The sequence below is a fragment of the Daphnia pulex genome, chromosome 11 (genome assembly GCF_021134715.1).
Source record: "Daphnia pulex isolate KAP4 chromosome 11, ASM2113471v1".
Classification (NCBI taxonomy): domain Eukaryota; kingdom Metazoa; phylum Arthropoda; class Branchiopoda; order Diplostraca; family Daphniidae; genus Daphnia; species Daphnia pulex.
In genome coordinates this window covers 4,790,873-4,818,235 of record NC_060027.1, presented here as the reverse complement: position 1 = coordinate 4,818,235, position 27,363 = coordinate 4,790,873, and the positions used below count along the sequence as shown (strand labels likewise).

The window sequence follows — 27,363 nt, the reverse complement described above, 5'->3', positions numbered from 1 at the left end:
TTTCCAAACAAGTGCTGCGAGTGTGTGTTGTGTGTGCAAATTCTCAACATCAATTCAACACACAGTCATCAGCTGTGGGGTGTATAAGAAAGTTGACGACGGAATAAGTTGGAAATGTCAACGCCACTTTGACTTGCCAACTTAACATAATGAAGATCGTTATTTAGATGTGTATATTCTAGTCTGTGGACTGTAAGCAGAACGACTCGAACAAGAGGAAGGGCCATCCATTCTCGTAGGCAAACGAAACAAAACCATCCATTTGTTATACAGTTTGCGTCCCTGACTTGTATAAATGCGGCCAACTTGGCGGTCACCTTATACAGTCGCCATTACTCTTTTGAAGCAAAAGAGAGAACACTCCTCCACGGTAGATAAATAAAAGCCAAAAGTCCACACACACACACAGCACAGCACAGGAGCCGACGAGATTAGTGTATAGAAAACCTTTTGTGTCTTTTATTTTTCTTGTTCCATATAGTTGTTGGACTATTTTTTTAGCATCAGCCGCTGCTGCTGTCACTTTGGCTGCCCATTTTTTCTTATTTAAGAAGCCGGGCAAACGCGCGCGCGGACGAAAGAGAGAGAAAGAGAAGACGTTTCAAAGTGAGCGAAAGGGCGTGGCTGCTGGCGTCCGTGCCGTGTGTGCTGTGCCGTCACAGCTTCTTAGGTTTTCCCGATTTCGACACCTCTGATGATGCTCGCCGAGCCGCAAAGTCAATTTCTGTCTCAACAGCAGCAGCAGCAGCAACCCCGAAAATCAAATAAAAAAGACGCTTGCTGTTATACAATAAAAACACGCTTATTTTTCCCGATTCACGTAATCGAATCTTTTCGGCCTGCATCATCATATAAATATAACTTGTTGTTACATACCAAATTGTCTTGAATAATTCTGTCGGCTGTTTATAGTATTACCCACCATTTTTTTATCCAGGGTGTGGTAGACTCTTTATACTCATTCGTTAGGGGTCTCTTGAATTTCTTGCTTCACGCTCCTCCGTCAAAACATTTCCAGCCTTGAGGCCGGTTTATACTGTATGCTGTAAACAGCCGCAACTATATAGCACTGCTCTTGTTGGTTCTTCTTCTTTCACAATCGCCTATTGATTAATAGAACAATTTTATTTGTTAAAACGGACGGGAAAAAAATAAACGAATAGGGATTCTCTTTAAATGTTTGATAGAAAACACGGGAGGACTACGTAGCAGTCTGTCAATTGCTCCCATTACACCAGTGACCAGTCCCTTTGTGTTCCAACATTTAAGTAGTTGGCGCTGCGCTCGGTATTCAAGACGTACTCTCCTTATCACTCGCCATTGCGTCATGGCATCGTCAATACAGGTAGAGCGTACCGATTTATATCGTCTGACTGTAGCTAAAGCAATTAAATTAGACATCATTTTGAATCACAATGGTTGAACACACAAAAACGCAAAGAGCATTAAACCTCCCTATTTGCTGATGTAATAAACAATTTAACAGTCGTATATTCCACAAAAGACGCAACTATATAGCGCCTGTTTTTCGAATATAATTTTTTTTGCTAATAAAAAAAAGACTGTATTTTGGTAAGAAAAATTTGTGTCGACGCCGCAACCCTAATTAATTTTTAATACATTCTTATTTATCAAATTTTTGTTGATTTGTTGAATGCAAACATATTACGGGCTTTCCAATGGCGAAAAGTAAAGACACAGTGTGATAGTAACGGATAGTAAAAACTGACATTCATCTTTAGCCAGCCTTTAGCCCACTTAATCTTGATTCTTCTCCCTTTAATAGATACTTGTAACAGATATTTAATGTGTTTTGTTCAATATACAAGTTCTTGGTGACCTATAAATATAAGAGATTACGATTTCTGTTTATAACGCTTAGCGCTTTGGTGGTGGACGTGAGGTCTCCGAATAAGGGGCGAGGACCGTTATCATTTGCTTGTCCAAACGTCACGTAGGCTCTCTGGGACGTAGGCCCTTGGGATTTTATAACCTAGAGAGAAGTTCCATCTTTAAAATGACCACTCCTCCTTAAGGAAAAACCCTAGAATTTTTTCCCAGAGTTATTGTAAGAAATGTTGACTCAGTGAGTCCGCGTCGTCTGCTTCTACACCAGATTGCGATTTTGTTTGTACTGAGTTGTTGACAAAAATGGTTCCCGGTCTTGTTTTACGATCGCTGCACAATGGTAAAATATTCTGAAGAGCTATTATTTAACAGTTCAAATATTTAAATTTAAATTATCCAGGTCAAAACGGGGGTTTAGTTTTTAAACGTTTGTATTCGTGGACAGAACAGTCTTTCCCTAAAATTACGACCCATTACACTGTCCATCCAAGAGAAAAGGATGCACGATGGGAAGGTATATATCAAGTTTATGGCAATAAATCTCGTTTAAATAAGTGAAATGGCAGTACAGTTTGTTAATTAATATTCACCAGGTGTGGACATGGAAAGAGCAGTAGATGAGGTTGATGTTGTTATTGTTGGTGGTGGACCTGCTGGTATGTCTGCTGCAATACGACTAAAGCAACTTGCTGCACAACATGAGAAAGAAATGAGAGTTTGTGTTGTTGAAAAAGCTGCAGAAATAGGTACTATATTGTGACACCTGATTAGTTTAATTTAATGATTATTTACATCAACGTCAATTTAATGTTGGATTACATAATATGTGATATCGTCAGGTGGACATACATTATCTGGAGCTTGTTTGGAACTTGGGGCTTTAAATGAATTAATTCCTGACTGGAAAGAGAGAGGAGCTCCACTTCACACTCCTGTTACTGAAGATAAATTTGCTCTTTTAACTGAAAAGCACAGAGTTCCACTACCTATATTTCCTGGTAATTTAAGACTTTAAACCAATTTGCTGCTGTTGTTGAGTTCTTATGTGTGCTATGTATAGGTATGCCAATGCACAATCATGGCAACATGATTGTGAGACTGGGCCATTTTGTTCAATGGTTGGGTTCTCAAGCGGAAGAGTTGGGTGTTGAAATTTATCCTGGCATAGCAGCATCTGAAGTTCTTTACCATGAAGACGGTAGTGTTAAAGGTATCGCCACTAACGATGTTGGTATAGCAAAAGATGGTTCTCCCAAGGTAATGAATCCAAATGTCAACTCCGCTCTTTTCGAACGTTGCATTCTTAATGTTAATTTATTCTTCAAATAGGATACATTTGCCAGAGGCATGGAGTTACACGCTAAATGCACAATCTTTGCCGAGGGTTGCCATGGCCACTTGGCCAAAGGAATTTACAAAAAATTCAACTTACGCACCGAATGTGAGCCACAAACGTATGCAATTGGGTTGAAAGAATTGTGGGAAATTGATCCTGCTAAGCATCATCCAGGACGGATAGAACACACTGTCGGCTGGCCATTGGTATGTATTGAACTAACTCTCCTGTCTAAACATACGTACTACTTAATTCTTCTGGTATGGTTGTAGGAGAGAACGACATACGGAGGATCATTCCTTTACCACGTAACTGATGAAAGCAAGACCCCTCTGATAGCTATGGGCCTCGTTATTGGACTTGACTACCGTAACCCATTTATTAGCCCGTACAAAGAATTCCAGCGATGGAAACTTCACCCTTCCGTTAAACCGATATTAGAAGGAGCGAAAAGGTATAATCCCTTTTAAATTTTCATTTCCACTTAATTGATTATCGTTTTCCATTAGGATTGGTTATGGAGCTCGTGCTCTTAATGAAGGAGGTTTGCAATCAATTCCAAAATTGACTTTCCCGGGAGGTTGCTTGGTTGGCTGTTCACCTGGATTCATGAATGTCCCGAAAATCAAAGGAACACATAACGCTATGAAGAGTGCCATGTTAGCAGCTGAAAGTATATTTGACACCATAAACAGCGAAATCCCGCAAGAAACGGTCGGCATCAACCCCGTTGTCTACGAGGAGCGCATTCGCAACAGTTGCGTGTGGAATGAACTCCAAAGCGTCAGAAATGTGAGGCCGTCTTTTAGCTCTTCACTCGGATTATATGGCGGGCTTTTATACACTGGCCTTTTTTATGTTCTCGGTCGAGGGAAAGAGCCTTGGACTTTTACGCATCACGGTAGACTCTCTTGAAAATATTGGATTCATATGGATAAATAATCACTTTTTTGTTCGCAGGAGCCGATCATCGAAAGCTAAAACCTGCCGCTCAATGCCAGCCCATTGATTACCCCAAGCCAGATGGAAAAATTACTTTTGATTTACTGACTTCAGTGGCCTTAACAGGAACGAACCACGAAGGTGATCAACCGCCTCATTTGACTCTGATGGACGACACGATCCAAATCAAGCAAAATCTAACTGTATTTGATGGTCCAGAAGGTCGCTTTTGCCCTGCTGGTAAAAAAATTTTCCAACTTGTTGTGATGACCTAATCTTAATTCAAATGATTCTTAATCCAGGTGTTTACGAATACGTGCCAACGGAAGATGGGCAGGGTAAAAAGTTTCAAATTAGCGCCCAAAACTGCATTCACTGTAAAACATGTGACATCAAAGATCCCAGTCAAAACATCAATTGGGTCGCACCCGAAGGAGGTGGCGGACCTGCATACAACGGAATGTAAAGAGGGCACTCGGCTTCGTTTGAAGGATATGAATTTTAAATAGGCCTGAATAACTCAGGAAAAATCAATGCAATTTTTTTTTCAATAGACCTATCAACTTATTTTATCGAAAATTTCTCCATGCAAGTCTGAGTGACTGAATCAGGATCTTTAGCATTGTTTAAAAGAATGTTAACCTGATTAGAGAAATGCTATGCTGTGGTGTCCACGACTTCTGTTTGAAGAAGCATGCATTTTGCATTTATAGGCATATTGAAATACATTCTACGGAAATTATCAGGATTTTATCAAATTTGTCTTCTAATTAATTAATTATAAATTCTCTGTTTATCGTTTAAACAATTATAACATCCTGAGATGCCGCCGTACATGATACTGCATTTAATTGGTTAAACAAATGTGTATTATCACAAAGTATTCTCACATGATAACATCCTTTTCTATTAAACTTTCTGGTGCGTCAAATAGTGCATGGCATGGGGCCGGTTTCGGGTTCGATAAAAACAACGTTGTTGGCAATTCGTGAGACTATAGAGGCGCATTTGTCTTTGCTTAATTTGTGATCCCAAAGTTCATGAAGTCTTCTTTCTAATTGTTTCGAATTAAGTGGCTTGTCAGAATCAAATGTGGCAGTCAAAATTATCACACTTTTCTTGAATGGAGCCTCGAAGTTGTCGCAGTAACCGTGCAAAATTGTGGCTGCTCCAGGTGGAATTTTCTCCAAAGGACCAACAACAACAGAGTGAGACTTGTTGAGGATGGAACGGATTCGATCATCTAGTTCTTTCTTTATCATTTCTTCTTGATTTTGAAGATTGGCAAATGTATCAACTTTAACTATGACTTCTGATGAGACATCATTGTCAGAAATCATTGCAGGTGGTAATAGCTTATTTGTGTTGTTAGCCAAAGTCAAAGCAACACACTGCATAGTATGGGTTGCAATTAGAGTGTTTCCTCCAACAAAAAGAAGAACTGCTGGCTGGGAGGGCTCTTCATTTTCTGTAACACTACCAAGTGCAGAAATAAAGCTTATCCAGGTTTCCCTCTTTTGTAAAGGAAAAGAATTTTTCATTTCATCTATAAGATCCATTGCTAGATCCCAATGATCGACATTTTTGGCTGGCACATTTGGCTTTATGTAATTTCCAACACTTGAGTTGAATGAATGCAAGAAGGTGTGCTTATTACAAACAATAACAACACAGGAAATTATTGATAATCCAGCAACACCAATCAACAAATTTTTAAAAATATGATTGAACTTGCAATCTTTTGAGAATGATTCATTTTGCGGTTGTATAGACGGAGGACCAGAAGTAACATCATGGTCTGTAATATTCTCAATGTTTTGGCTTTCTTTTTCTTTTACTTCCAAGTCGTTCATTACCATGGCAGCTTCACCCTTTTCTTTTCCTTTATCTTTAATTGATGGTCGTGGTTGTGGTCGTGGTATCAAAGAAGAATCTGTTTTCTGATTACTTGAATCTGCGTTCGAACTATTTTGCGAAACTTTGCGATGTCTTGTTGTAACTTGACTCATTTTTCTAACAATTGCTACAGCACATGTAGTCTAGCAATGAGAGCAAAATAAGTTACACTGAAGGTTCAGAAAAAGAAAATGTAAGAAACTTACACTTCAAGTCAATAAGTCTTCTGACAATTAAATAACTGGCGAAATTGTGAGGATAGAAAACGAATGACACTTAACGAACCAGCGCCCAATGCGCACTTTGCTATGTAAACAACTGATTATTATTAGTGACTGTTCAAAAAGCCTACCTTACAAAACGTCTTTGTATGTACATTTCCGCCTTTCCGGAGTTTACTAAACAGTGGGATGCAAGGTGGATTTTTACACAGCGTAAAGTCACAGACTCACAGATAAAAACTTGTAAAAACCATAGACCACCATGGTAGACTAGTGGCGTGGCTGACGGTGGAGTCATGGACTACAAAAAACTTTCATATTAAAATATTTCATTTTAATCACTGAAATTAATTATAAAATTTTTTATTAAAAGAATAATAAGAATTTATCTTTAAATAATAATTGAGTAATGTTTTCATAGGTTTTCATATATAAATGACAGACAGAGTTGAGTAGTAAAAGTTACTGTTTATTACGTTTTCTGAAACCTCGTGAACGCCGATCCGAAAGTTTATTTTCAACAATATTCGGCCTAAGGTTCATGTTGATTTAAATTTTTATCGAAGAAAATTTTTAAAGCTTAAAATGGGTTCTGTCGAAATCCCTCTTCGGGATACCGACGAGGTATGTGGATTCCTGCCTTATTATTTACAGCCAACATACTATCATATCATTTTTACATGTTATTGATGATATATTTACCTTGTTGAATAGGTCATTGAGCTGTTCTTTGATCAACTTCCTGATGGAGATGAAGTCATCCAGATTCTCAAGCAAGAACATGCCCAAATTCATATTTGGGTTACTCTGGCGGTAATATAACTTCTTGCATTTCATATATTATGTAGTAATCTAATACTTGTACTTCTAATCGAAGGTGGAGTATAACAACCAAAACAAGATTGCAGATTTTGTTAAGGTGTTAGAGGCATCACGTACAGAGTCAAATATGAACTATAAAGATTCAGAGAAGGATCAAATGAAGGCTCTTGATACTTTAGCTGCTCACTATGTCCAACAAGCCAATCGAGAAAAAAATAAAGACAAAAAGCGTGAACTTTTCACTAAAGCAACACACCTCTACACAACTGCTGACAAAATCATCATGTATGATCAGGTAAAATATACTTCTGTATTGGTAATTAATGTGCTTCTCATAATGTATTTCTTTATAATGCAGAACCATCTGCTAGGTCGTGCCTATCTCTGTTTGTTGGAGGGTGATAAAATGGATCAAGCTGATGCTCAGTTCAACTTTGTGTTGAACCAGTCTCCAGATAACATTCCTTCTCTTCTGGGAAAAGCCTGCATCTCTTTCAACAAAAAAGATTACAAAGCTGCATTGGCCTACTATAAAAAAGCTTTAAGAACTAATGCAACCTGTCCAGCTGGTATTTGAAATTGTAAAGTCTCTTTAAGTTCAATATTTAACCTGAATTTATTGTTTCAGGTGTGCGATTGGGTATGGGTCACTGTTTCCTCAAACTGGGCAATGCTGACAAAGCAAGGTTGGCGTTTGAAAGAGCTCTTGATTTGGACCCAAAATGTGTGGGAGCTTTGGTTGGAATGGCTATTCTGGAGTTGAACTTGCAAGAATCAGATTCAATTCGCAACGGCGTTCAGCTCTTGTCACGTGCTTACGCAGTAGATTCCAGTAATCCTATGGTTCTTAATCATCTTGCAAACCATTTCTTCTTCAAAAAGGTAAATTCTTCAACTTCAACAGACAATAAACTACTCATGTTATTTCAATTTAAATTCTGCAGGATTACTCTAAAGTTCAGCATTTGGCGCTCCATGCTTTTCACAACACTGAAAATGAGGCAATGCGAGCTGAATCGTGCTACCAAATGGCTAGAGCTTTCCATGTTCAAGGCGATTACGATCAAGCATTTCAATATTATTATCAGGTAAAAAAGCAGGTAGACCTTGTTAAGCATTATACTAACGACATGCTTTCCCTTAGGCTACTCAATTTGCATCCACAAATTTCATCTTGCCACACTTTGGTCTGGGCCAGATGTATATTTACCGTGGAGATACGGAAAACGCCGCGCAATGTTTCGAGCGAGTGCTTAAAGCTCAGCCGGGTAATTACGAAACAATGAAAATTCTTGGCTCATTGTACGCAGCTTCTAGTAGTCAGTCGAAGAGGGATATTGCCAAGACTCATCTCAAGAAGGTTCCTCAGTATTTCAATTTTTGACCTGAACATTTCAAAAAAATTTAAATCGTGTTAAAGGTTACGGAGCAATTTCCCGATGACGTTGAAGCATGGATTGAGCTTGCACAGATTTTAGAGCAATCTGACTTGCAGGGATCCCTGTCAGCTTATTCCACTGCAATGAAAATTCTTAAAGAAAAAGTCCAGGCAGATATTCCTCCTGAGATTCTTAACAATGTCGGAGCTTTATATTATAGGTAATTGAACAATTAAAAATTTGTGAGCTTACTTTTAACACATTCATTTCTGATTTTACCAAAGATTGGGAAACTTGGAGGAGTCAAGAAAATATTTTGAGCAGTCAATTGAGCGTGCCAAATCGGATGCTGAGCAAGAGACTCCCGCGGAGAACTCTGAGCAGGAACCACAGGTGGAAAATGCTATTTGCGTTACGACAAACTATAACTTGGGTCGAATTTATGAGGGGCTGTTCTTGTGTGACAAAGCAGAGAAAAACTATAAGGATACCCTTAAAGGTAATGATTCTATTTATCGTTATTTCTGCAGGACTGTTTAATAATACAGATTTTCTTGTTCAGAACATCCTAACTATGTGGACTGTTATCTGAGGCTTGGTTGCATGGCACGAGACCGCGGTCAAATTTATGAAGCGTCAGATTGGTTTAAGGAAGCCCTTCAGATCAATAACGAGCATCCAGATGCCTGGTCTCTTATTGGCAACCTTCATCTCGCTAAAATGGAATGGGGACCTGGCCAAAAGAAATTCGAGCGCATCCTTAAAGTGAATATTTTGTGGTTTTTAGTATGTAACAAGTTACTTTTTTAAACCGAGAAAAACTTGTCTCATCACTCTAGCAACCTGCTACTGCAACCGATTCATACTCATTGATTGCGCTTGGTAACGTCTGGCTCCAAACTCTGCACGTACCTACAAGAGACAAGGAAAAGGAAAAACGACATCAAGACCGCGCACTTACACTGTACAAGACAGTTCTGAAGAACGACCATCGTAATATTTGGGCTGCGAATGGTATCGGTTGTGTGCTAGCTCACAAAGGCTGTATTCCTGAAGCACGTGATATCTTTGCATCAGTAAGTGAATTCTTGTGATTCCCCCTCGTTTATTTCACGTAATCGGAACAATTTTTTTTTTTTTTTTTTTAGGTTCGTGAAGCTACTGCCGATTTTTCTGATGTGTGGTTGAACATCGCTCATATCTATGTCGAGCAAAAGCAGTATGTTTCGGCCATTCAGATGTACGAAAACTGCATCCGCAAATTTTTTCGACATCCGCATGTTGAAATTCTTCAGTACTTGTCACGCGCACACTTTCGTGCCGGTAAACTCCGCGAAGCAAAACTATCCCTACTTAAAGCCCAGCACGTCGCTCCACACGATACGGTTCTCCTGTTTAACACGGCTCTCGTGCTGCAACGACTGGCAACCCAAATTCTCAAGGATGAGAAATCGGATCTGCAAACGGTGTTACAGGCTGTCAGTGAACTCCAGCTATCGCACAAATTCTTCCAGTGGCTTTCTGTCAATGGCGATCGCATGCGCTATGATTTGGCTTTTGCTGCTGCTGAAGCGAGACATTGTGGAGATCTTCTCTCTCAGGTAAATCGATCTTTTATCGTGTTAATTAAGCGTAGTTGTAAACTAAATTATTTTCCAAAGGCTCAATATCATGTGGCACGCGCTCGCAGTCTTGCAGAGGAAGAGAAGCGCATGAGGAAGAAACAGGAAGAAGAGAGAGAGGCGTTCCGTACGAAGCAGCGCGAGGAACAGCATAGACTTGAAGAAAGTCGTAGACAAGAGCAAGAGAAGCTACTCAAGTTGCGCGAAGAGTTCATTGAAAAAACGAAGAAAGCGACTCAATTTAACGAGATGCCATCAGAAAAAGCCGAAAAGGGCAAGAAGGTACTAAGACTTGATTATTCTAAATAGAGAAAACGTTTATAAATCTTCCCTTTTGTAATATTTTAGAGTCGCAAGAAGAAGGATGACGAAGATGGATTCGTTACGGACGGTAGTGATCGCATTCAAAGTGGCGATGAGGGTGCTGGTCCGCCATCAAAGAAACGTAAGGCAGAACGGAAACCGCGCCAGACTGAGACAAAGTCACGGAAGAAAGGAAAAAGCGGCGAAGAACGGGGACGAACGAAAGAGAAGAAAGGTCGAAGTGAAGGCAGAGGAGCCAAGAAGGGAAGTGGGAAAAAGTCATCTAACGATGTCGACGATGGGCTTAGTTCAAAGCAGAAAAGCAAAGTTGTATCTAAAGCCATTATTTCCTCCTCGGATGATGATTCGTCGGAAGAAGGTGGTAAACTGCGCATCGCTAGCGGGTGAGTAACATTTGAATTTCTAATAAAATCGATAGCTCCTAATAAGCAGAAGAATTTATTTCACCGACTACAATTACTTTTGTTTTCAGTGGAGAGGAAAGTGGTGGTGAAGGAGCTGGAACTAGCCGACGAAGGAGAATTGCTTCCGGATCAGAAAAGAGCTTCAGCGGTCGGTCTGTCTCTCGTTCTCCAGCAAAATCGCGATCTCCGTCGGGGTCTCGATCTGGTTCGGGTTCTCGTTCGGGATCAGGATCTCGTTCACGTTCACGTTCCTCTGGACGATCGAATTCAAGATCTAAATCGCGATCCAAATCCGGATCCAAATCGCGTTCGCGTTCAAATTCCCGATCGAAATCTAGGTCCAAATCCCGTTCCAAATCACGATCCAAATCACGATCCAAATCCCGCTCTAAATCCCGCTCTAAATCCCGCTCTGTCAGTCGATCATCCCGTTCTTCGCGTTCTTCTCGGTCGTCACGTTCCAGGTCAAAATCGAAATCCGGTTCACGTTCGCGGTCAACATCTCGCTCGAAATCTGGATCTCGTTCAAAAACACCAAAATCTGGCTCTGATGATTCGGATTGAAAACCTTTGTTCATGTAACACTAAAACCTTGAGAAATTCGACAAATAAACCTCTCCCTTTCTTTCGCAGTTTAATTACGAAACCGTTAAATTTTTTAAGGGTTTATTTAGATTTTTCAAATGCAAAATTCATCAACTGTCGTACGACACTGATTGAATGACAAATACAGTACAGAAAGAAAAATTAATAGTAAGTATAACGCGCCAAATATTCTGAAATTTAAAAATAAGTTATGCCGAACTTCCCGTATCATCATAAGGGAATGAATAATCAATATTGCACTCTGATACTCATTCAGCTTATCCAATATCCACCTTTCTTTTTTCATACACGAATAATTTAAATGTTTTGATTTTTAGCCTATTAGCGTCTCAGCAATCAAATTAAAAATTATTAGATTGAAATCTACATTTAAAAAATAAAATAGCTTGTCCAAGGATTTGAACCACTGACGAGGAACCTCGATGGGCTATTTCGTAAACTCCTCGAGGAAATTGAAATAATAGAAAATTATTAACATGAAAACTAGAAAATATTTTAGTATTTTAGATTAGAAATGATGAAAATTTTTCAATCATGCAAAATGATGAATTCGAAGACAAGCTCATGCTCCTTCGGAGCGTTGAGAGACTTAACTCTTGGCTGAGAGACTGGCTCCCGCTTCACTCTCAACGGGCGGTCCCCTTTATACAGCTAACTACAGGGTTATAACTTATTTATTATAGACCCAAGCAGCGCCGTTCATGGAAGGGGAACATAAGTGATCACATTTAGTCACTATACCATTCATCACATGTATGTTTAATTGTCTTATATGCCGACGCCTTAACCACTAGACCATGGGCGTATAAATATTTTCTAGTTTTTCGATCTATACTTTTTTGCTTTTGCCCTTTCCATTTTCTCGAACTCTGGGAATTCAAAGAAATAGTCTAACGCTATATAAATGAGAAACTGAGTCCAAATCAAATAAAAAATATTCTAGATTCAAAAATGAAAACATCTAAAAACTCGATACTCGATATTTTTTTCGAATCGATTCTTAAAACTAGCAGACGACACAGTTGTTATGATACTCCAGCGTTGCCTTAGCGCTAAAACACTTAATCAATGCTGTTAATTTGTAATTCAGTCAAGTGTATTCGTATTCTTTGAGTTTGAGATTGTTAAATATGGTTTCATCATCAGTCAATAATTCCAGTAAATTTGTCGAGAACTTCGCGAGCCATGTCTCCAATGGGGTACTCGTATTCACGTATGTTGTTTTCGTCGAAGACGGGCGTCTTGTTAAAATGTAGATCCACTGCAAATTCATAGTAATTTTTTTAATGCTTCATTACAATGTTTTAGTGCCAAATATGAAGTTAAGTTACGGTAATAGCGATGACTCGTAAGCAAGTGAAGAGCATCGTAACTGCGCCAGTCAAACTTTGGGTTGTAATAGATTTGCATTGAAACATTTACTGCAGCTCCAAAATCGCCCTTTACTCGATGAATTAACTCTGGTTTTCGATGCAGGATTTCAGTAGTGGGTCGTTCTCCAGCGTTGTAGTACCTAATGTGAACACCATTAATTCGTCTGTTTCAACAGCAATAATGTAAACGATCGGTTTACCACTTGTCCGATCGGTAATCCCTATAAGAGTCGAGCCAAAGTGGAAGAAAACGGGCGTCCTTGTGTGCGATTATAACTTGAGTTCCCATGAATTGATTTTCATCCCAGTTTATAACAAACTCAAATTTGCGATACTTATCCAAGGAACGAATTACGTAAGCATCGTTGTCAACATAGATTCCTCCATATTTCATTAAAACATGTATTCGGCCAATATCACTTCCGTGGTAAAAGCGCCATCCTTCATTCAATTTTTGACCGAAGATTTCAGCGGGAGCTTCAAGAAAGAACACTTTAATCCGTGACCATAGATCCTCGTCCTGTTTAACCAAGCCCCAGTACTTCCCTGTGAATTGAACATCCTCTACATCGGTGTGAAAGAAAAACTGATCCGGTTTGTGATTGCGCATGGCAGCTAGCAGCACCATGTAATCGACAAAATTCAACTCGAATGTTTGGAAGCGGATGAAGTGTATAATGTTGGGTACAATAAAGTGCTCGGCACCTGTCACATTATCGAAATTGTCGAACATTGACTTGTCGTGTGATTCCGTATCGACAGGCTTCTTTTCGGCGCGTTTCTTTTCAGCGATAGCTGACGTGTACAGTTGTCCAACAGCAGGCGCAGAGATTTTTACTGGATTTGTGAAATAGATTGTTGTAAAGAAGATGGTGGCGATAAATAAAAATATATATAGGCTACGGGATTTGAAAAATTTCGAGGAAGTTAAAACCATTTTCAAACTGAAAATGTATTCGGTATTAGTAAAGAATAAACAATTTTTCTAAGAAAAAGAATCTAACCACTGAGTTGAGCCAACCGATTTGAAGTACCCTACGACGGAGAGTATCTCGTCTGAATGCGTACTAAATGTTTACATAAGACATGTTATCATCGTTATGACGTTATCATGCTGCATACGCTCCAAGTGGATTTGCAAGAACAAATTTTTCTTTAAAGTTAAAAGTATAACATAAGTTTGTATTCTATATAGCATAACTAAAGCACTGAATCAACACCCCATCTTTTAGTTATTTGCGGTTCCTCGGCTGATAATGAGAATTTATGTACTAAAACTAGTGACTTTAAAGAATTTAACTTAAACTCTACCGGTACCAGGAGTATAGGACCAAACTGCACGTCCCGTTTCTCCCACGGCATACAAAGCACGAATTTTATCTATACGTACGCCTGATAAGGATTGCTGTTCGGTTTTTGGTGACGTTTACTAACGTGCACTCTACTGGCATTTCAAGAGCACACTTTCTGTCTCATTAACTTTAAGAAAGTTCTACATTACTCAGAACCATTCAAGCTTTAATTCTAAAATCGATAACATTAAAATAACGAACGTTTTTTTTTAAATATTATGAATTCCCTTTAACCTAGTCAGCGATCAATATTCACGAGTCATTCCCATTTTAACTAATATTAATACATGTATTCAACAAATCAGGCTTCAAATCTTTAAAATTTAGAAAGCTGGCTTGTACCTTCTGACTTCTACCATTAATTGATGAATGTTAATCAAATCAGCACGAGCAGGAACGTTGCGGAATGGATGTTGGGTTAGGATTTTTTGGAAACGGTGGTAGTATTCGACGAGTTGAGTCAACGTCGCTTGTAGAATGTTGGTTCCGTTTTTGAAATTCGGAAACAGATTTAAGATTTCTTTATTAATCTCGTCCAAAGATTTCTTCCATCCAGCCATGAAAGCGTTTATGGTTTGCGTGGCCCGACCTTTAAGCCGATTAAAGAGAAACGGAACAATTCTATATATCGAGAGACAAAACTAATAATAAAATTAAAGACTTTAAAAAATGCATACGTTCTTCGTTCCGCAACGCTTCGTTAAGCCCTCGAGTAAGCATGACTTCGCAGTCTTTGACGAATCGGACGAGTCCCTCAAAATGGAAAAAAAGAATTTCTTCGACAAATTCTGAAATTCTAGCAGACAGCAATTCCTTACACCGAGCGGCTTCACGACTTTCTTCTCGGTTGCGCTCCTTAATAAATAGACAACAAGTTTTAATACATAAGCTGAGAAACTCGGTAAAATACTAAAATCTAGTTATATTACGGTCATCACACTCAGCATCAGGTCGTAGTTGTTGATTAGGGCTACTAATTGATCCTTTCGTTTAGTAAAGGCTGCAGCAAGGCGCAACGTGAAGCCTTCAACCTCCTCTTGCATGGTCGAAAGTAAATGGTGTAGGCGTGGAGTCCAGTCCATGGCTGAAGTTATACTGTTATGCTCTTTTTATACAAAATAAAGAAAATTACGACACAAGAATTAATGCAATAGGAAAAAAAGTGTTTAACCGTGAATCGCAGAAATGGCTGAAGTATACTCGGCGTATCGTCGCACTACCTATTAATGTTTTTTCGTTAGTTTAGAAATTTAATCAAAGTATGTTTAAGGTAAATACATAGTGTGGTCGCGTATCAATGTTTGAATAAAGTCTAGATGGATCGCAGTCACGGACACTCTGAATGTTTGCTTGTACCAAATATTCAAATCTAAGAAATATGGCAAATATTAAAGAAAAAAGTCAACAAATCATTTAAATTTAACAGTATTACCTAGGCCATAACGTGGAGACGAGAGATTCGTAATAAAAATCTAAAGCTGGAACGGCTCTCTTGTGGCAAAGATATTGCAAACGTTGGACCATTTGGATGCAAAGAAAAAGGGCAAGTGAGTCATAACAAGACGAAACATATTCTTCCACAAATTTCTAAAAAGAAAAAAAAAACAAATGACGCTAGAAAGGAATAATATGCTGCGCATTGTGTATAGTAAACTTACCATATAAATAGTGCAGGTCTTCCCCATTACTTCTTGAAATAGCTCCATGGCAGGGGCTCTTTCAACGTGGAAAAATTCACAGAGGAACAAATACTCGCGGCAAGCATTATCGGCCAATGCGTAGTGTTGAGATCGGAAAACGATTTCATACGAATATTTCGTTTCACCTTTATGGCCAGCGCTGGTACCAGTGGCAGCTGCGTGAGGAACTAGAACAGGGGCTTCTAAGTTTGTAACAACTTCAATTCGAGTTCCTATTATTTTAAAAAAAGAAGACAGCAAAAAATAAGCAAATATATTGCAAGAAAGAATTTTTGGGGTTACCTAAGGTAAAAACCGTAGATTTACTGCTAGAACTACGCCCACTAGGAGCGGCTCTTCCAAACAAGGACCTTGCGGCGGCAGCAGCAGCCGCACCTAACGATGCATCTTCGGAAGCAAGAACATCATCTTTATTAACACTATTTGAATCCACAAGTTTCAGTAATCGCGTGGAGTAGCTCTAGAACAAGAAACAATTGAGAATATAGACGAAAAAATCATAATTTATATCCAAACAAATTATTATTATTTCTTAAATCAAAACACGAACCTTAAAATAAGAGAAATATAGCTTTGACATTGTCTGCACATAGTCTTGCCTCACTTCATAAGCTATTTCAGGCTCTTGGGTTATGAGAAAGTGGTAAAAATTCCTAGTGAAACAAAACATAAATGTGAATTGTATTTGGAATCCAGAAAGAAAACCCAGAGGCTTACTTGTGTTTTAGAAGAGAATTCTGTGGTAGTTGATAATTAGCAAGTGGCCTTCTAAGTTGTTGTAGTTTCAAAAGCAGAAACTGCCTAAGTCTTTCAACCACCTTAATCCTTAATGCACCTAGGACAGGAACCACATCCTTAAAATGCATAAAATATTAGGTAGAAAATATTAGACATTTTTTTTAAATCACAAACTCAAACTATATGGTTAGGCCTACTCACTTGAGCAGCTCTACTGCACCTCTGATGGTGATCACCACTCAAAGCCAACTTTGCTTGAAGTATTATCAACTGTTCAGAGAACGAAGGCTCTGTCACTGGAGTTTCAAGTAGATGTCTATTCAAGAATGTTAAATTTTTAAAAATTACAACACATAGACAAATAGATGTACTTTGTAATTTTACCTTATCAGGGCTTCAGGAATTACCAAATCATCAATTATTTGTCCTGCCAAGGATCTAGCTGCCTGTCGATTAGACAAACGTAATCCCAACTGAGCTGATTGGTGCTGGAGTTGTAAAATATCACTGCTTAAACCACCTAGTTGAGATCTGAAGGTACTTAGAAGCACTTCCATTCTTTCAAGAGCGACATCACATTGGGTGAACTGTGAATGAAGCTGTGCTAATGATGTTCCCTGATTGACATAATCTTGCACAGACACTAGTTCAACCTGGAAAGAGGAAGTTGGTTAGCTGAACTCATAACATGTCAAAAATGTATACCTCTTGTAATTGTTGTTCTACTTGTTGTGAATACTGTCTCAAATCTACACCCGAATTCAGAGCTTCTTTTATTATGCTGTCCTTGAGACTAACTTTTAAATCCATTTTTATCTGAGAGTCGCAATGATCTTCCATGGCTGTTAAATGTTTTTAATCAGCTTTAACGGCTTTAACCGAAATCTGACACAAACTTGTTATTGCGGCTTGTCTGGAATCGTGACGAAATCTCTCAGCTGTTTGCAGACGACCAATATCGTCTGCTTGTTGTCAAAGAGATTGTGCAAGAGTAAGATGCAAAAATTGTGAATATCTCCCAGAGATTAGGGTTTCCATTAAAGTTATCTTTCTCATTTGAAAATATTAGCGTCAGCCGAATATCCCTGAATTTCGAAACTTTTATTTTTTTTACTCAAATTTGAAGCAACGATTGAAGTCTAGATAGTACGGCTATTTTTTGCACGACAAGAGTGAGAATCTTTGCTCATTGCATGCTTCCAAGAAAGTAAAACATTTTGTGGAAGAGTTTTCGTCAACTGTTAATCAGGTTGTAATCTGACGAGTGTTGAGATTTATTATGACTTTCAAACCTCTGACAAAGGTTTTAACTCAATATTTTTAGCACTGGTCAGTAACCAGTTTATAAGGGTTCCAACAGAGGGAAAGCAATAACTGACATTTGTATACTGATCTGCCAATTTGCATTTATTCCTACATTTTCTTAATTACATTGATGATAAGTTCTATACATAATCTGCCCATACAAGAAATTAATCATGGCAAAGTCAATTGGTAAAAACTCCACACCACAGAGACCCAATCGTAGTAAAACTTTTGAAAATTATTGGGACCAAAAGGATGTTGAAGAAGGATTACGGAATGAGTCCCTTTTTGAAGTAGGTTTTGGTTATATTCAGAATTAATTGATGTAATGTTTTAACTGTCTGTGTTTGTTGTATTTATAGGGTGTTTTAAGAATCAATCCTAAAAACTATAAAGAGGCATACATTTCTGCACCTGTAAGTATTGCTTGCAAATTTGTTTTCACAAGTTTTGATATTCAAAAGAACTAACTGAACAAATCTCAATGGTATTAGGATGGAACCGAAGATTTTCTGATTGAAGGAATTTTGCACAGAAACAGAGCACTTAATGGAGATATTGTTGTTTGTGAGATGCTGCCAACACAAACTGCAAACAAAGAATGTGAAAAAAGTTTTGCTGAGAGTCCGAGTTCACCAAACATTCAGCAAAACGAACAGCCTATTACTCCAAAAAATTTGGCTGCAGCCAGTGAACTCAAAGAAAATATTTCAAAAGTGACTGAAAAGGAAGTTCAGTGTGTGGATGCAGATTTAGCCGCTTCACGTGAAGTTAGGGGCGCGAAAACCCTGGGACCAAAAAATAGGAAAAAGCCGAAGAAATTGATGGAAAATGTTTCAAATTTAAATCTTGGTGCAGAATTGCAAGACAAAAGCGGTCTAAAAACCCCTTCAACAATGGCCGAAAATGTAACTAACGTAAATACTTTATTTTTTTTTATGTACTTGAAGATAATAACTTAGAAACTCATTGCTTTCTTTAGTTGGATAATCCTGCGGAAGAGCAGAGAAAAAGAACTCGCAGGCCAAGAAAGAAGAAAAATGTCATTGTTGAAAATCTCACCGCACAATTAAGCGCATCATGTACAATTGAGGATTCTTTAACGAAGACTACCACCGTTCAAGTAGAAACTTTAAGCGTAGTTTTACAGAATAAATCACACATAAATACGGCTGGAACAATTGATGAAAATAGTCAACAGAACCCAAATATTGTCAATACCCCAAGAAAAATTGCCAAGGTAATTTCGTCATTTTCATGAAGTGTTTTAAAATGTTTTAAATTATTGCTTCTAATTGACAGGTTGTATTCATCAAAGAGCTAAAGCACTCAAGGTGTGCTATTGGCAGTTTGAGACAATGGCCTTACGGTCAATCCGGACCATTACCGAGTTGGATTTTGTTCGCACCCAAAGACCACCGTATCCCTCGTTTGAAAATTCCGTTTGCGCCAGAACTCGCTAGTTGCTTATTACAACCCAATATGCTCTATTTAGCTCGTATAGATTCGTGGGAAGATGTCAATCATCCATTAGGGTAATTAAGGATTTTATTACTTCATATTTTTAAGCGTTGTGATTTATAGTTTCATTTTCTTTCTCTAGATCGCTCTGTTATTTTATTGGTAAATCGGGTGATATCGAAGCAGAGACAATAGCTCTTCTACTCGAACACGAGGTTGACTATGGTGATTTTCCCCAAGAAGTCTTCGATGACCTGCCTTCACTCCCATGGAGTATCCCAACAGAAGAAATTAAAAAGCGTCGAGACTTCAGGTTAGTTAACACATTTCATCCTCATTTTCAATTTGCTATAATTTTTTTTTCCCCTTAATAGACAGCAGTGTATTTTCACCATTGATCCAGCGGATGCTCGTGATCTTGATGACGCAGTCTCTGGTCGTTTTCTCAAAATGGCTGATGATGGGATTACACGATTGTATCGGGTCTCCGTTCATATTGCCGATGTAAGCTTCTTTGTTCAAGACAACACTGTTCTTGACGGAATTGCATCTCGGCGAGCCACCAGCACCTATCTAGTCGACAGGGTATGAGTTAATGCATTTAATTGTTATCACATTTATAGTGTTTTAATGTTTTTGAAAATTGAAGGTGATTCCAATGTTGCCGTCCGTATTGTGCGAGCACGTTTGTTCATTAAACCCCGGAGAGGATCGCTTGGCTTTCAGCGTTGAATGGATTGTAAATGACAAAGGCGAAATTTTGGAAGAATGGTTTGGACGCTCAATTATTCGTTCGTGTGTGAAACTTAGCTATGACCATGCTCAGGTTAGTGCATAAATTCTTTTTGCCAAACATTCTTTAATGTTTTAAAACAAATCAAAATTTTTATTAGGCTGTTATCGAAGATCGAGAAATTGTTAATTGTCCGGAGATCAAGGGACCTTACTCGGTGGCTGAAATTCGCGAAACTATCTTAGTACTCCAGGAATTGGCTGGTTATTTGCGTAAGAAACGTGTGGATCAAGGTGCCCTTAGAATCGACCTGCCTCGTTTGGCGTTCAGCATGGATTGGGAGACTCGAACCCCCATCGGATTCCGAGTTTACGAACTGAAGGAATCGAATAGACTCATCGAAGAGTTTATGTTGTTGGCTAACATGCGCGTAGCCGAGAAAATTTACGGGGTTTTCCCTGCGTTAGCCGTTCTTCGTTCCCATCCGCCACCGCCCGGTCATAAATTAGAGCAACTGGCCGACACATTGCAAACAATCGGCATTCATCTCGATGTTACTAGTTCCGCGACGCTGCAGGAATCTTTGTTGCGCTACGGTCAAGGGAGTAGCGATCCAATATCAATGGGAAGAAATCTTGTGATATCCAATCTATTGGCAAAACCAATGAAGGTGAGCACTTTGTTTCTTATATAATGTCTAATGGTTAATAAATTATAAATATTTGTAATTTAGTGCGCCTCGTATATATGTTCCGGTGTTGTCAAGAAAGAAGAAAAATTTCGGCATTACGCCCTGAGTGTGCCTTTCTACACTCACTTTACATCACCCATCCGCAGATATCCAGATATCCTTGTCCATCGCTTGCTTGATGCCGCTTTGGAACAAGAGTCATTGGATCACTGGGAGCAAAGTGTCGTTAAAAGGTATTTCTTTCGTACCTTCACGTAAACTTTAGAATCATTTAAGTCAATCAAATAATTTTGTCTTCCTAGGTTGTTGGACAATTGCAATTCAAGGAAATTAGCTGCCAAAGCTCTCCAAGAAACCCATTCTGAACTTCATCTGGCTAATTTGATCCGAAAAAGTGGTTCGATCGAGGTCAAAGGAATTGTGTTGGCAGTGCTTGACCATTCGGTTGACGTTGTCTTAATCTATCTGGGAATTATTCGCCGCCTCTACATAGAGGTAAGTTGAATTTTTACTGACATAAAGGTTAGCATTTTCGTTTAATCCGCTTTTGGGTTTATGTTTACTATTAGAAACTACCATTGAAGATGACACACGAGAAGTACAACGGTATTGGGAAGTTGACTTTAGTGTGGGATCCCGAGTCCCCTGGCTCCCAGCCAACTCATCAAGTCATCTCTGTTTTCAGTCTTTTAGAGATCCTTCTCGTTCCACATGCTGAAAACGACAAACTTGATTTCACTCTGGTATTGCAGCGACCAAATTACGTGCAGTAAATTTCTTTGAGTCGTCTCCAAGAACATTTGGTTTAAAGATTGGCTCCAATTTCTTTGTTTCCTTGTTTGTTTTTGTTTTTTCTCTTTTTTTTTCTTTTTCTTACTTTTTTATTTTTGTCTTCCTGTCGGCAACTAAAGAGGACCGTTCGTTTCTTTTTCGCACAGAATTTCTACGTCACACTGAAATTTTGTCTCGTGGAGGCCAGTTGCATTGAATTTTGTTTTCTGTTTTTCACTTTTCTTGACCTCCTATTTTGATTTCCTTGTGACCTGCTGTTTAGAAAGTGAACAATTTGGCACTTGCGGATTTTTGTGATTGACGCAACTTATTTTGGGGGATTCGCACTGTGTTCTGTGTTGTCTTCGATTTGTTCGCCAAGACTTTTCCAACCTTCTAAAATTTTGAACTTAACAATCTTGTTAACTGCTTAAATAACCTTTGGTATTGAATCGTCCATAGGAAATGTTTCATAATGTTGTAAGGAGATTCGTGGAAAAATTCGGATCAAGCTAACCAATACACACTTTTGTTGAAGGACGCTGTGTTTCGAAAGCGTTTATTTGAAATGCATCCAACATTTCACCGCCTTCTTTCCTGAACTGACCCAACGACTAATTGGTTTGTGACCTCAAATCTCGTAGGAGAGGCGTGGTTAGTCTCTTTTTCCAGCCTTCTCGATTCCTCCTTTTGTGCGTGTGTTTCCCATCGACCATTCTTTCTCTTGTTGGCAATGGGCCGACCATTTCGAGGTGGACAAGGGGAGAAATTTAATCAACGCTGGTCAACAAGAAAGCCGTTCGATCGCTCCCCATTTCTCCGTGGTCCTTCCGTCAGATTTTTGTTGTTATTGTTCTGCGCATTGTACTTGAGGGTCAGAAAGTGGACGCGGTTCATCACGAGACGGCGAGAAAGGGATTTTCTACTCCTGACTAATGAGTCTTCGCGAAGTCTGATGAGTGCTGATACTGAGATCGTGTGTCATCATACACAGCAGCTTTATTTTAATCGGAAAAAAGAAAAGAAGATGTCGGGACCGTTACCCTTCCCCCCTCGTCTACGCATCGATTCGTAATGGGAATCGTCACCTTCATCGCCACATACCATTACCAGCATCTTGAACGTCAATTTTCCGTTCCGTCGGTTGATGAGATATTTAACGAGGTTGCCACCTTGGCTGCTGTGCATCTGCCTTGATGCGATATTCTTTTCACTATCCCGAAATCTCCCCGGCCATCGATTCAATGTTCTGCTCGCCGTGATTCGTCATTTTTTATCGAGAAAATCATCCAAATAGAAATTTTAAAAAATTGATTCACAAGTTTTAGAAATTGCGAGAAATTGGAATCGCGGAAAATCAATGCCAAACAAATTACTCTTCGCCCCAAAGCCGACGATCACATAGTCTCGTCCTCGCTAGAATTTATACTTTCCCTTAGTGATAGATACGCTTGAGAGTGTGAAAAGAGGAAGGAGAGGAAGTAAAAGGTGCAATGGCCCGATTGCCATCAATCGAATGCGCAAGCGCGCACTTCAGAAACCGCCTTTTTCTTGATAACATCCGCTGGACGCGGAACATCTTGAGACTTTGTATCCAGAAGGTAAAAGAGAAGCTGACCGCGCCTGTATAGGTCTTTATTTCCTTGTTCGACGTCTAGTCCACTCGACCGTTGGTTATTACATATCCGGCAATCTCATCTTTTTGTATTATCAAAGTCTTTGGTGTGAAATTATGGCGATGAAAACAGCGCGTTTTCTAATTGTCATCGTCGTGTTGCTGATCACCTCATCAGGTAAAATGAAAATCAATAAAATTGGTTGAACTTTGCAAGATCTTTTAAGTTTATTTAATTTCCTCTCAATTAAAGCATCTCAAGTAAAACTATTCATTATAACTGAGTATACTGCAATAAAAATAGATTTTCTTTCTGGTTTTAATTCACTGTGCCGTTTCGTGTATGGGTTGTAATCCAGATGAAAAAGCTACTGTAACTATATACTTGCGTGTTTCTGACACGTGTCATTACCGTTGCTACTATACAAGACGACAAATCGAAAAAAAATACTGTCGCATAGGCTATGTGTACTTCCCATCTGTACACATAAAAAAAACCCTGTCAAATATTTATGCTATAAAAAGTGATTTGTTTTAAAAAGCCACGGTACAAACATACGTAGTCTGGAATCCCATACCGGCTTGACGCGCTAGCGTGCGGATTGTAAAAAAAAAATCGACTCGATTATAAAAGAAACGTTTAGATTAAAGAAAAAAAGAGAAAAAACATATTCTTAATAATTTTGCTATATACAGGCGGCACTGACCATGTTGCAACACCCGAGTCGTCCGCAGGCTTCGCCAGCAACTCTACTATTACAGTCTCACCGCTCCCGAAGGTATACTCGACACGTAGTCACGTACTTCAATATTCTTTACCGCGGCTTCTGTATGTCTTCGCCAACTTTCAATGGTCTTCTGATTGTTAATACTTGTCAAGCATCGGTATTGTCGATCAGGATTGTCGACAAGAGTTTTTATTTTCATTTTAATATTTCTTCTAAAAAGGAACAAGAGTTTTTTAACATTGGTTTCTGACATTTTGGCTGCCACAAAATGTATGATAGAAAAATATTATAAAATATTATAAATGGGGAGAAGAAAAAAAAACTAGACAATAAAGAAATTACGTAACAGAGAAGCCAGTGTGTGCTGTCTGTATTCCCACGCGTCTCGTTGCTTGCATGTTCCGTCATCTCGACTATGAATCTCGAATGTCAATAAAGGCTCTTTCTTCACTCTTTTTTTTTGTATCCCAAAAGGCACCGCTAGAGAAAAACCAGGAAGCACTAGACTCGCAAGGCGGGAGAAGCGCTGTACTCGACGCAATGGTATCTGGAGTGTTTTTATTCTCACGTTGAATATTTTAAAAGCGCCATCATATTTCATTGTCGCCATAATATTTTCCCAACTAGGAATTAATCGATCCTAAGGCGAGCGAACAAGTTCTGGAGCTCATTGTCAAAATAGCGGAACATCCGGCTATTTGGAAACAGATCCATCGAGTCTTGGGTATATTGTATTATAAGAAGACGATTTTGTTTTCTTAGCCAATATTGTTTTAACGTTGAGGGTGGGTTTGTTTCTTGGGTTAGAAACTCTGGAAGCGAACAATGCCGCCTACTCTCAAAGGATTTATGCCACTCGCAGTGAATTAGGTTGGATAAATAAAAGATTGGATAGGCCCGGAGACAAGAGAAACGACGTACCCGATGACAAAATGACCATTCTTTCGAACGTAACTAGTGCCGATGTCGATATCTCACCTCTTCCTTCATTGGAGACGACTTTCCAGCGATGGAGGGACGTCCTGTTCGCCTCCACCGTTCCTAAAGAGCCTCGACTACTTCACCCGCAACTGGAGGTTTCGGAGAATAATAAACAAACCGGGGAATCAAAGATGGAACAAAGTGTCCAAGGGCGATATGGGTCCTCATCAAGTCCAATCAATCAGCCAGAGCAGCTCCGATCAGAAAAGAATTTTGAAGAACGACTCAACGAAATCGAAGAAGAGCTGAAAAAGTTGACGAAATTCAGCCGCATGATGCCGCTTAAATTGAAACACCTGGCCAACAGAGCAGGCCACCAGCAACAAGATAAACGAACCAAAGCAAAGACGACCAAAATATTCTTGAAGAATTTGGCTTCTCAAAATCAAAGTGGCGCGCTGGATGATTCAACGCCAGTCACTAAAAGTCACCCCAAGTTCCTGTACCATAAAGTGCACAACACTACTAGTCAACCCGGGCCAAGTAGTCTGCTGGGGCCGAATTTCTGGAAGAAAATTGCTTCGCTAAAACACAATGGTAGCAATCCGACATCTAGACGCAATTCTTTCGTCGCTGTTTCAATATCACCCCCGACCAGTGACAAATCGAAGCGTGACGAACCGTTAATTGGAAATGGACAGCATGAGCAAAGGATACTAGCAACGGAGCAGGTAAAATTGGAATTTACGAAACCCTGTAAGAAAATTCACAACATCCGGAAGCAAAATAAACAGCGAACAGCAGTCATCAAATCGTCTGCTATTAACAACGAATAATTGGCTAATGATAGACGGGGAAAAAGTTATTCAATCGTCATAATGATTTATAATATTTTATTCTTAATGGGATTTATTCTTTCCATGATTGAAAATATTGGACAGTGTAACCATCATGCACAATTTTATTGTCCTGAAAACAATATAGGTCTGAATCGTCATTATTTAGTTTTTGCGCAGATATAAAACAGTTTCGCACTTTATTAAATTTTACTATTTGTCGTTCACTTACCGCGGTGTGCATCTCGTAGCTATAAACACTTGAAAGATACACGTAAATAAACTTGTTGTCCATTTCTAGCTGTATGCAGTTTTTTTCATGTTAATGATTTATGTACCGCGATTGTTGCATTCAGAACGATTCAGAAATGCGAAATTTGACATAATTTGCATTTTTCCTGTTGCTGCTATTAACATGTCCCAGAGATGTATAAATAGAAAAATGAACAATGTATTCAACGATTTATTACATCAATTGGTGTAATTCAGTTTTCATAATTCCGCAGGTGCATGCGATACCTACAGTGTGCAATCTAGATATGAAGCCACTGCACATTTCTTAGTAATACCCCTTAAGACATCATTTTTTTTTTGTTCAAATAAGGTGCTTGGTCGGCGGGATTAATTCCTCATCTGATGGGAATTAGGGAGAACTTCATCATCCGATTCCTATGAGGGTAATCCATTTAACCGGAGAGACCCGCGACAAGCACTGATGGTTAAAATAATTAGATGAAATTCTTTATGTTTATAGCAATCCGGTAAGGGATTTTTGCATAAGCTAGATAATAAAAGTGCATGCGGCAACTATCAATGCTTACCTACAAATATGTAAACACAATCACACCAACTCATGTACTATTGTTAAGTGCACATTGTTCATTTATCTAAAGTCATCTATGGTATAAGTTAATAGCAGTAAAAGGAAAAAATGCAAATTATGTGCCAGTTGTCATATGCCAGTATGTTATTGGCTTTGTCACGGATACGGGGGGCTTTTAGGTTGAGATTTGGAGCTAACATAATATGCCTTTTTACTGTTGCTGCTATCAACTTATTCTAGATATGTAAATATAGAAAAATGAACAAAGTCTACAACGGAGTAGTCCATCGATTGGTGCAATAAAGATTTCATAGTTTCGCAGGTGCACATAAATAAACGCAATTAGCCCGCTAGTTAACAAGTCAATGCACTTTGGACGACAATAATATATAAGAAGGCACATGATTTTTGTTCAAAATATGATTGAATGTCGTCAATATTTATCTTCCGGAAGACTGAAAATTTTCTAATCATCAGAACAAGGTGTACTTGTATGATAACTTGGTCTTCACGAGTTGAAGTATTATTCAATTTTCCAAATAAGGAAGATTCATAATTATCGATAATTCATGTCACAAATTTAGGAGTTCAATTCAAACTACTTATAGTCCACCGGGAAAGTATTTTCATTGCATAGGGAACAATTGACACACGGCAACTATTAATGTGCATTTACGGAATTTCGAAAATCCTATAACACCAAATGATGTACTAGTGCCTTGCGGACATTGTTCATTTATCTAAAGTCAAATATCCGACATAATTAAGTATTGTATAGACTTTAAATGGATGCTTATTTGACTAATACCATTTTTAACCCTTTACCAATCTGCTGTTAGTATTTAAATTGACGATTATGTCCTATTTGACTGAATATGGGTGGATACTTATCTTAATAATTGATCCTTTACACAAC

At 38.8% G+C, this 27,363-nt stretch overlaps 7 protein-coding genes across 8 annotated transcripts; 4 read left to right on the top strand and 3 right to left on the bottom strand.

Moving 5' to 3' along the window:
- Positions 1 to 1,873: 1,873 nt before the first annotated feature.
- LOC124207074 (electron transfer flavoprotein-ubiquinone oxidoreductase, mitochondrial-like) lies at positions 1,874 to 4,868 on the top strand. The gene is made up of 10 exons (XM_046604357.1): positions 1,874 to 2,188; positions 2,249 to 2,362; positions 2,442 to 2,594; positions 2,688 to 2,846; positions 2,909 to 3,105; positions 3,178 to 3,390; positions 3,457 to 3,638; positions 3,694 to 4,085; positions 4,145 to 4,366; positions 4,429 to 4,868. The coding sequence occupies exons 1-10, from the start codon at positions 2,152 to 2,154 to the stop codon at positions 4,590 to 4,592; spliced, it is 1,833 nt and encodes a 610-aa protein (XP_046460313.1). The 5' UTR covers positions 1,874 to 2,151; the 3' UTR covers positions 4,593 to 4,868.
- A 104-nt stretch (positions 4,869 to 4,972) lies between these two features.
- On the bottom strand, positions 4,973 to 6,399 carry LOC124207082. The gene is made up of 2 exons (XM_046604376.1): positions 6,229 to 6,399; positions 4,973 to 6,165 (listed from the first exon to the last, which is right to left on the bottom strand). Exon 2 carries the CDS (start codon positions 6,133 to 6,135, stop codon positions 5,053 to 5,055), a length of 1,083 nt encoding a protein of 360 aa, XP_046460332.1. The 5' UTR covers positions 6,136 to 6,165; positions 6,229 to 6,399; the 3' UTR covers positions 4,973 to 5,052.
- Positions 6,400 to 6,691: 292 nt separating this feature from the next.
- On the top strand, positions 6,692 to 11,432 carry LOC124207068 (RNA polymerase-associated protein CTR9 homolog). The gene is made up of 15 exons (XM_046604332.1): positions 6,692 to 6,867; positions 6,958 to 7,056; positions 7,121 to 7,360; positions 7,424 to 7,634; positions 7,694 to 7,947; positions 8,010 to 8,153; positions 8,210 to 8,425; positions 8,486 to 8,664; positions 8,729 to 8,943; positions 9,007 to 9,209; positions 9,284 to 9,520; positions 9,593 to 10,045; positions 10,106 to 10,348; positions 10,415 to 10,773; positions 10,863 to 11,432. Exons 1-15 carry the CDS (start codon positions 6,829 to 6,831, stop codon positions 11,356 to 11,358), a joined length of 3,588 nt encoding a protein of 1,195 aa, XP_046460288.1. The 5' UTR covers positions 6,692 to 6,828; the 3' UTR covers positions 11,359 to 11,432.
- Positions 11,433 to 12,478: 1,046 nt separating this feature from the next.
- Positions 12,479 to 14,377, bottom strand: LOC124207589. The gene is made up of 3 exons (XM_046605130.1): positions 12,974 to 14,377; positions 12,732 to 12,913; positions 12,479 to 12,661 (listed from the first exon to the last, which is right to left on the bottom strand). The coding sequence occupies exons 1-3, from the start codon at positions 13,708 to 13,710 to the stop codon at positions 12,543 to 12,545; spliced, it is 1,038 nt and encodes a 345-aa protein (XP_046461086.1). The 5' UTR covers positions 13,711 to 14,377; the 3' UTR covers positions 12,479 to 12,542.
- Positions 14,378 to 14,400: 23 nt separating this feature from the next.
- Positions 14,401 to 17,419, bottom strand: LOC124207585 (vacuolar protein sorting-associated protein 52 homolog). Its single transcript, XM_046605125.1, has 13 exons — positions 17,269 to 17,419; positions 16,948 to 17,216; positions 16,765 to 16,879; positions 16,543 to 16,679; positions 16,376 to 16,478; positions 16,108 to 16,285; positions 15,784 to 16,037; positions 15,558 to 15,712; positions 15,404 to 15,494; positions 15,297 to 15,345; positions 15,055 to 15,230; positions 14,803 to 14,980; positions 14,401 to 14,714 (listed from the first exon to the last, which is right to left on the bottom strand). Exons 1-13 carry the CDS (start codon positions 17,401 to 17,403, stop codon positions 14,449 to 14,451), a joined length of 2,106 nt encoding a protein of 701 aa, XP_046461081.1. The 5' UTR covers positions 17,404 to 17,419; the 3' UTR covers positions 14,401 to 14,448.
- A 131-nt stretch (positions 17,420 to 17,550) lies between these two features.
- LOC124207584 (DIS3-like exonuclease 2) lies at positions 17,551 to 22,064 on the top strand. 2 transcript variants are annotated; one of them, XM_046605123.1, is made up of 13 exons: positions 17,551 to 17,812; positions 17,888 to 18,161; positions 18,231 to 18,284; positions 18,363 to 18,785; positions 18,851 to 19,108; positions 19,171 to 19,403; positions 19,472 to 19,642; positions 19,704 to 19,914; positions 19,979 to 20,155; positions 20,223 to 20,732; positions 20,796 to 20,986; positions 21,056 to 21,248; positions 21,323 to 22,064. In XM_046605123.1, the coding sequence occupies exons 2-13, from the start codon at positions 18,042 to 18,044 to the stop codon at positions 21,524 to 21,526; spliced, it is 2,745 nt and encodes a 914-aa protein (XP_046461079.1). In that variant the 5' UTR covers positions 17,551 to 17,812; positions 17,888 to 18,041; the 3' UTR covers positions 21,527 to 22,064. The 2 variants fall into 2 exon arrangements, with proteins under 2 accessions (XP_046461079.1, XP_046461080.1); XM_046605124.1 differs by lacking the exon at positions 17,551 to 17,812 and having other exon boundaries at positions 18,025 to 18,161; positions 18,363 to 18,776.
- A 1,045-nt stretch (positions 22,065 to 23,109) lies between these two features.
- LOC124207587 lies at positions 23,110 to 26,078 on the top strand. Its single transcript, XM_046605128.1, has 5 exons — positions 23,110 to 23,317; positions 23,836 to 23,918; positions 24,342 to 24,410; positions 24,495 to 24,591; positions 24,675 to 26,078. The coding sequence occupies exons 1-5, from the start codon at positions 23,257 to 23,259 to the stop codon at positions 25,622 to 25,624; spliced, it is 1,260 nt and encodes a 419-aa protein (XP_046461084.1). The 5' UTR covers positions 23,110 to 23,256; the 3' UTR covers positions 25,625 to 26,078.
- Positions 26,079 to 27,363: the final 1,285 nt, after the last annotated feature.

What these genes read in the sequence shown, in the direction of transcription:
- LOC124207074 (XM_046604357.1), top strand. Translation starts at nt 2,152, where the DNA reads ATGGTTCCCGGTCTTGTTTTACGATCGCTGCACAATG. An exon ending in TCCACTACCTATATTTCCTG is followed by an intron (nt 2,847 to 2,908) that starts GTAATTTAAGAC and finishes TGCTATGTATAG; the next exon opens with GTATGCCAATGCACAATCAT. An exon ending in AGGTCGCTTTTGCCCTGCTG is followed by an intron (nt 4,367 to 4,428) that starts GTAAAAAAATTT and finishes TTCTTAATCCAG; the next exon opens with GTGTTTACGAATACGTGCCA.
- LOC124207082 (XM_046604376.1), bottom strand. Translation starts at nt 6,135, where the DNA reads ATGAGTCAAGTTACAACAAGACATCGCAAAGTTTCGCAAAATAGTTCG.
- LOC124207068 (XM_046604332.1), top strand. Translation starts at nt 6,829, where the DNA reads ATGGGTTCTGTCGAAATCCCTCTTCGGGATACCGACGAG. An exon ending in CTCTTCGGGATACCGACGAG is followed by an intron (nt 6,868 to 6,957) that starts GTATGTGGATTC and finishes CTTGTTGAATAG; the next exon opens with GTCATTGAGCTGTTCTTTGA. An exon ending in GTCGGAGCTTTATATTATAG is followed by an intron (nt 8,665 to 8,728) that starts GTAATTGAACAA and finishes ATTTTACCAAAG; the next exon opens with ATTGGGAAACTTGGAGGAGT.
- LOC124207589 (XM_046605130.1), bottom strand. Translation starts at nt 13,710, where the DNA reads ATGGTTTTAACTTCCTCGAAATTTTTCAAATCCCGTAGCCTATATATA. An exon ending in GATTACCGATCGGACAAGTG is followed by an intron (nt 12,914 to 12,973) that starts GTAAACCGATCG and finishes TGTTCACATTAG; the next exon opens with GTACTACAACGCTGGAGAAC. An exon ending in TACGAGTCATCGCTATTACC is followed by an intron (nt 12,662 to 12,731) that starts GTAACTTAACTT and finishes ATGAATTTGCAG; the next exon opens with TGGATCTACATTTTAACAAG.
- LOC124207585 (XM_046605125.1), bottom strand. Translation starts at nt 17,403, where the DNA reads ATGGAAGATCATTGCGACTCTCAGATAAAAATGGATTTAAAAGTTAGT. An exon ending in ATTCCTGAAGCCCTGATAAG is followed by an intron (nt 16,880 to 16,947) that starts GTAAAATTACAA and finishes ATTCTTGAATAG; the next exon opens with ACATCTACTTGAAACTCCAG. An exon ending in GGTGCAGTAGAGCTGCTCAA is followed by an intron (nt 16,680 to 16,764) that starts GTGAGTAGGCCT and finishes ATGCATTTTAAG; the next exon opens with GATGTGGTTCCTGTCCTAGG.
- LOC124207584 (XM_046605123.1), top strand. Translation starts at nt 18,042, where the DNA reads ATGGCAAAGTCAATTGGTAAAAACTCCACACCACAGAGACCCAATCGT. An exon ending in GGAATGAGTCCCTTTTTGAA is followed by an intron (nt 18,162 to 18,230) that starts GTAGGTTTTGGT and finishes TTGTATTTATAG; the next exon opens with GGTGTTTTAAGAATCAATCC. An exon ending in AGGCATACATTTCTGCACCT is followed by an intron (nt 18,285 to 18,362) that starts GTAAGTATTGCT and finishes CAATGGTATTAG; the next exon opens with GATGGAACCGAAGATTTTCT.
- LOC124207587 (XM_046605128.1), top strand. Translation starts at nt 23,257, where the DNA reads ATGGCGATGAAAACAGCGCGTTTTCTAATTGTCATCGTCGTGTTGCTG. An exon ending in CAGTCTCACCGCTCCCGAAG is followed by an intron (nt 23,919 to 24,341) that starts GTATACTCGACA and finishes GTATCCCAAAAG; the next exon opens with GCACCGCTAGAGAAAAACCA. An exon ending in GCGCTGTACTCGACGCAATG is followed by an intron (nt 24,411 to 24,494) that starts GTATCTGGAGTG and finishes TTTCCCAACTAG; the next exon opens with GAATTAATCGATCCTAAGGC.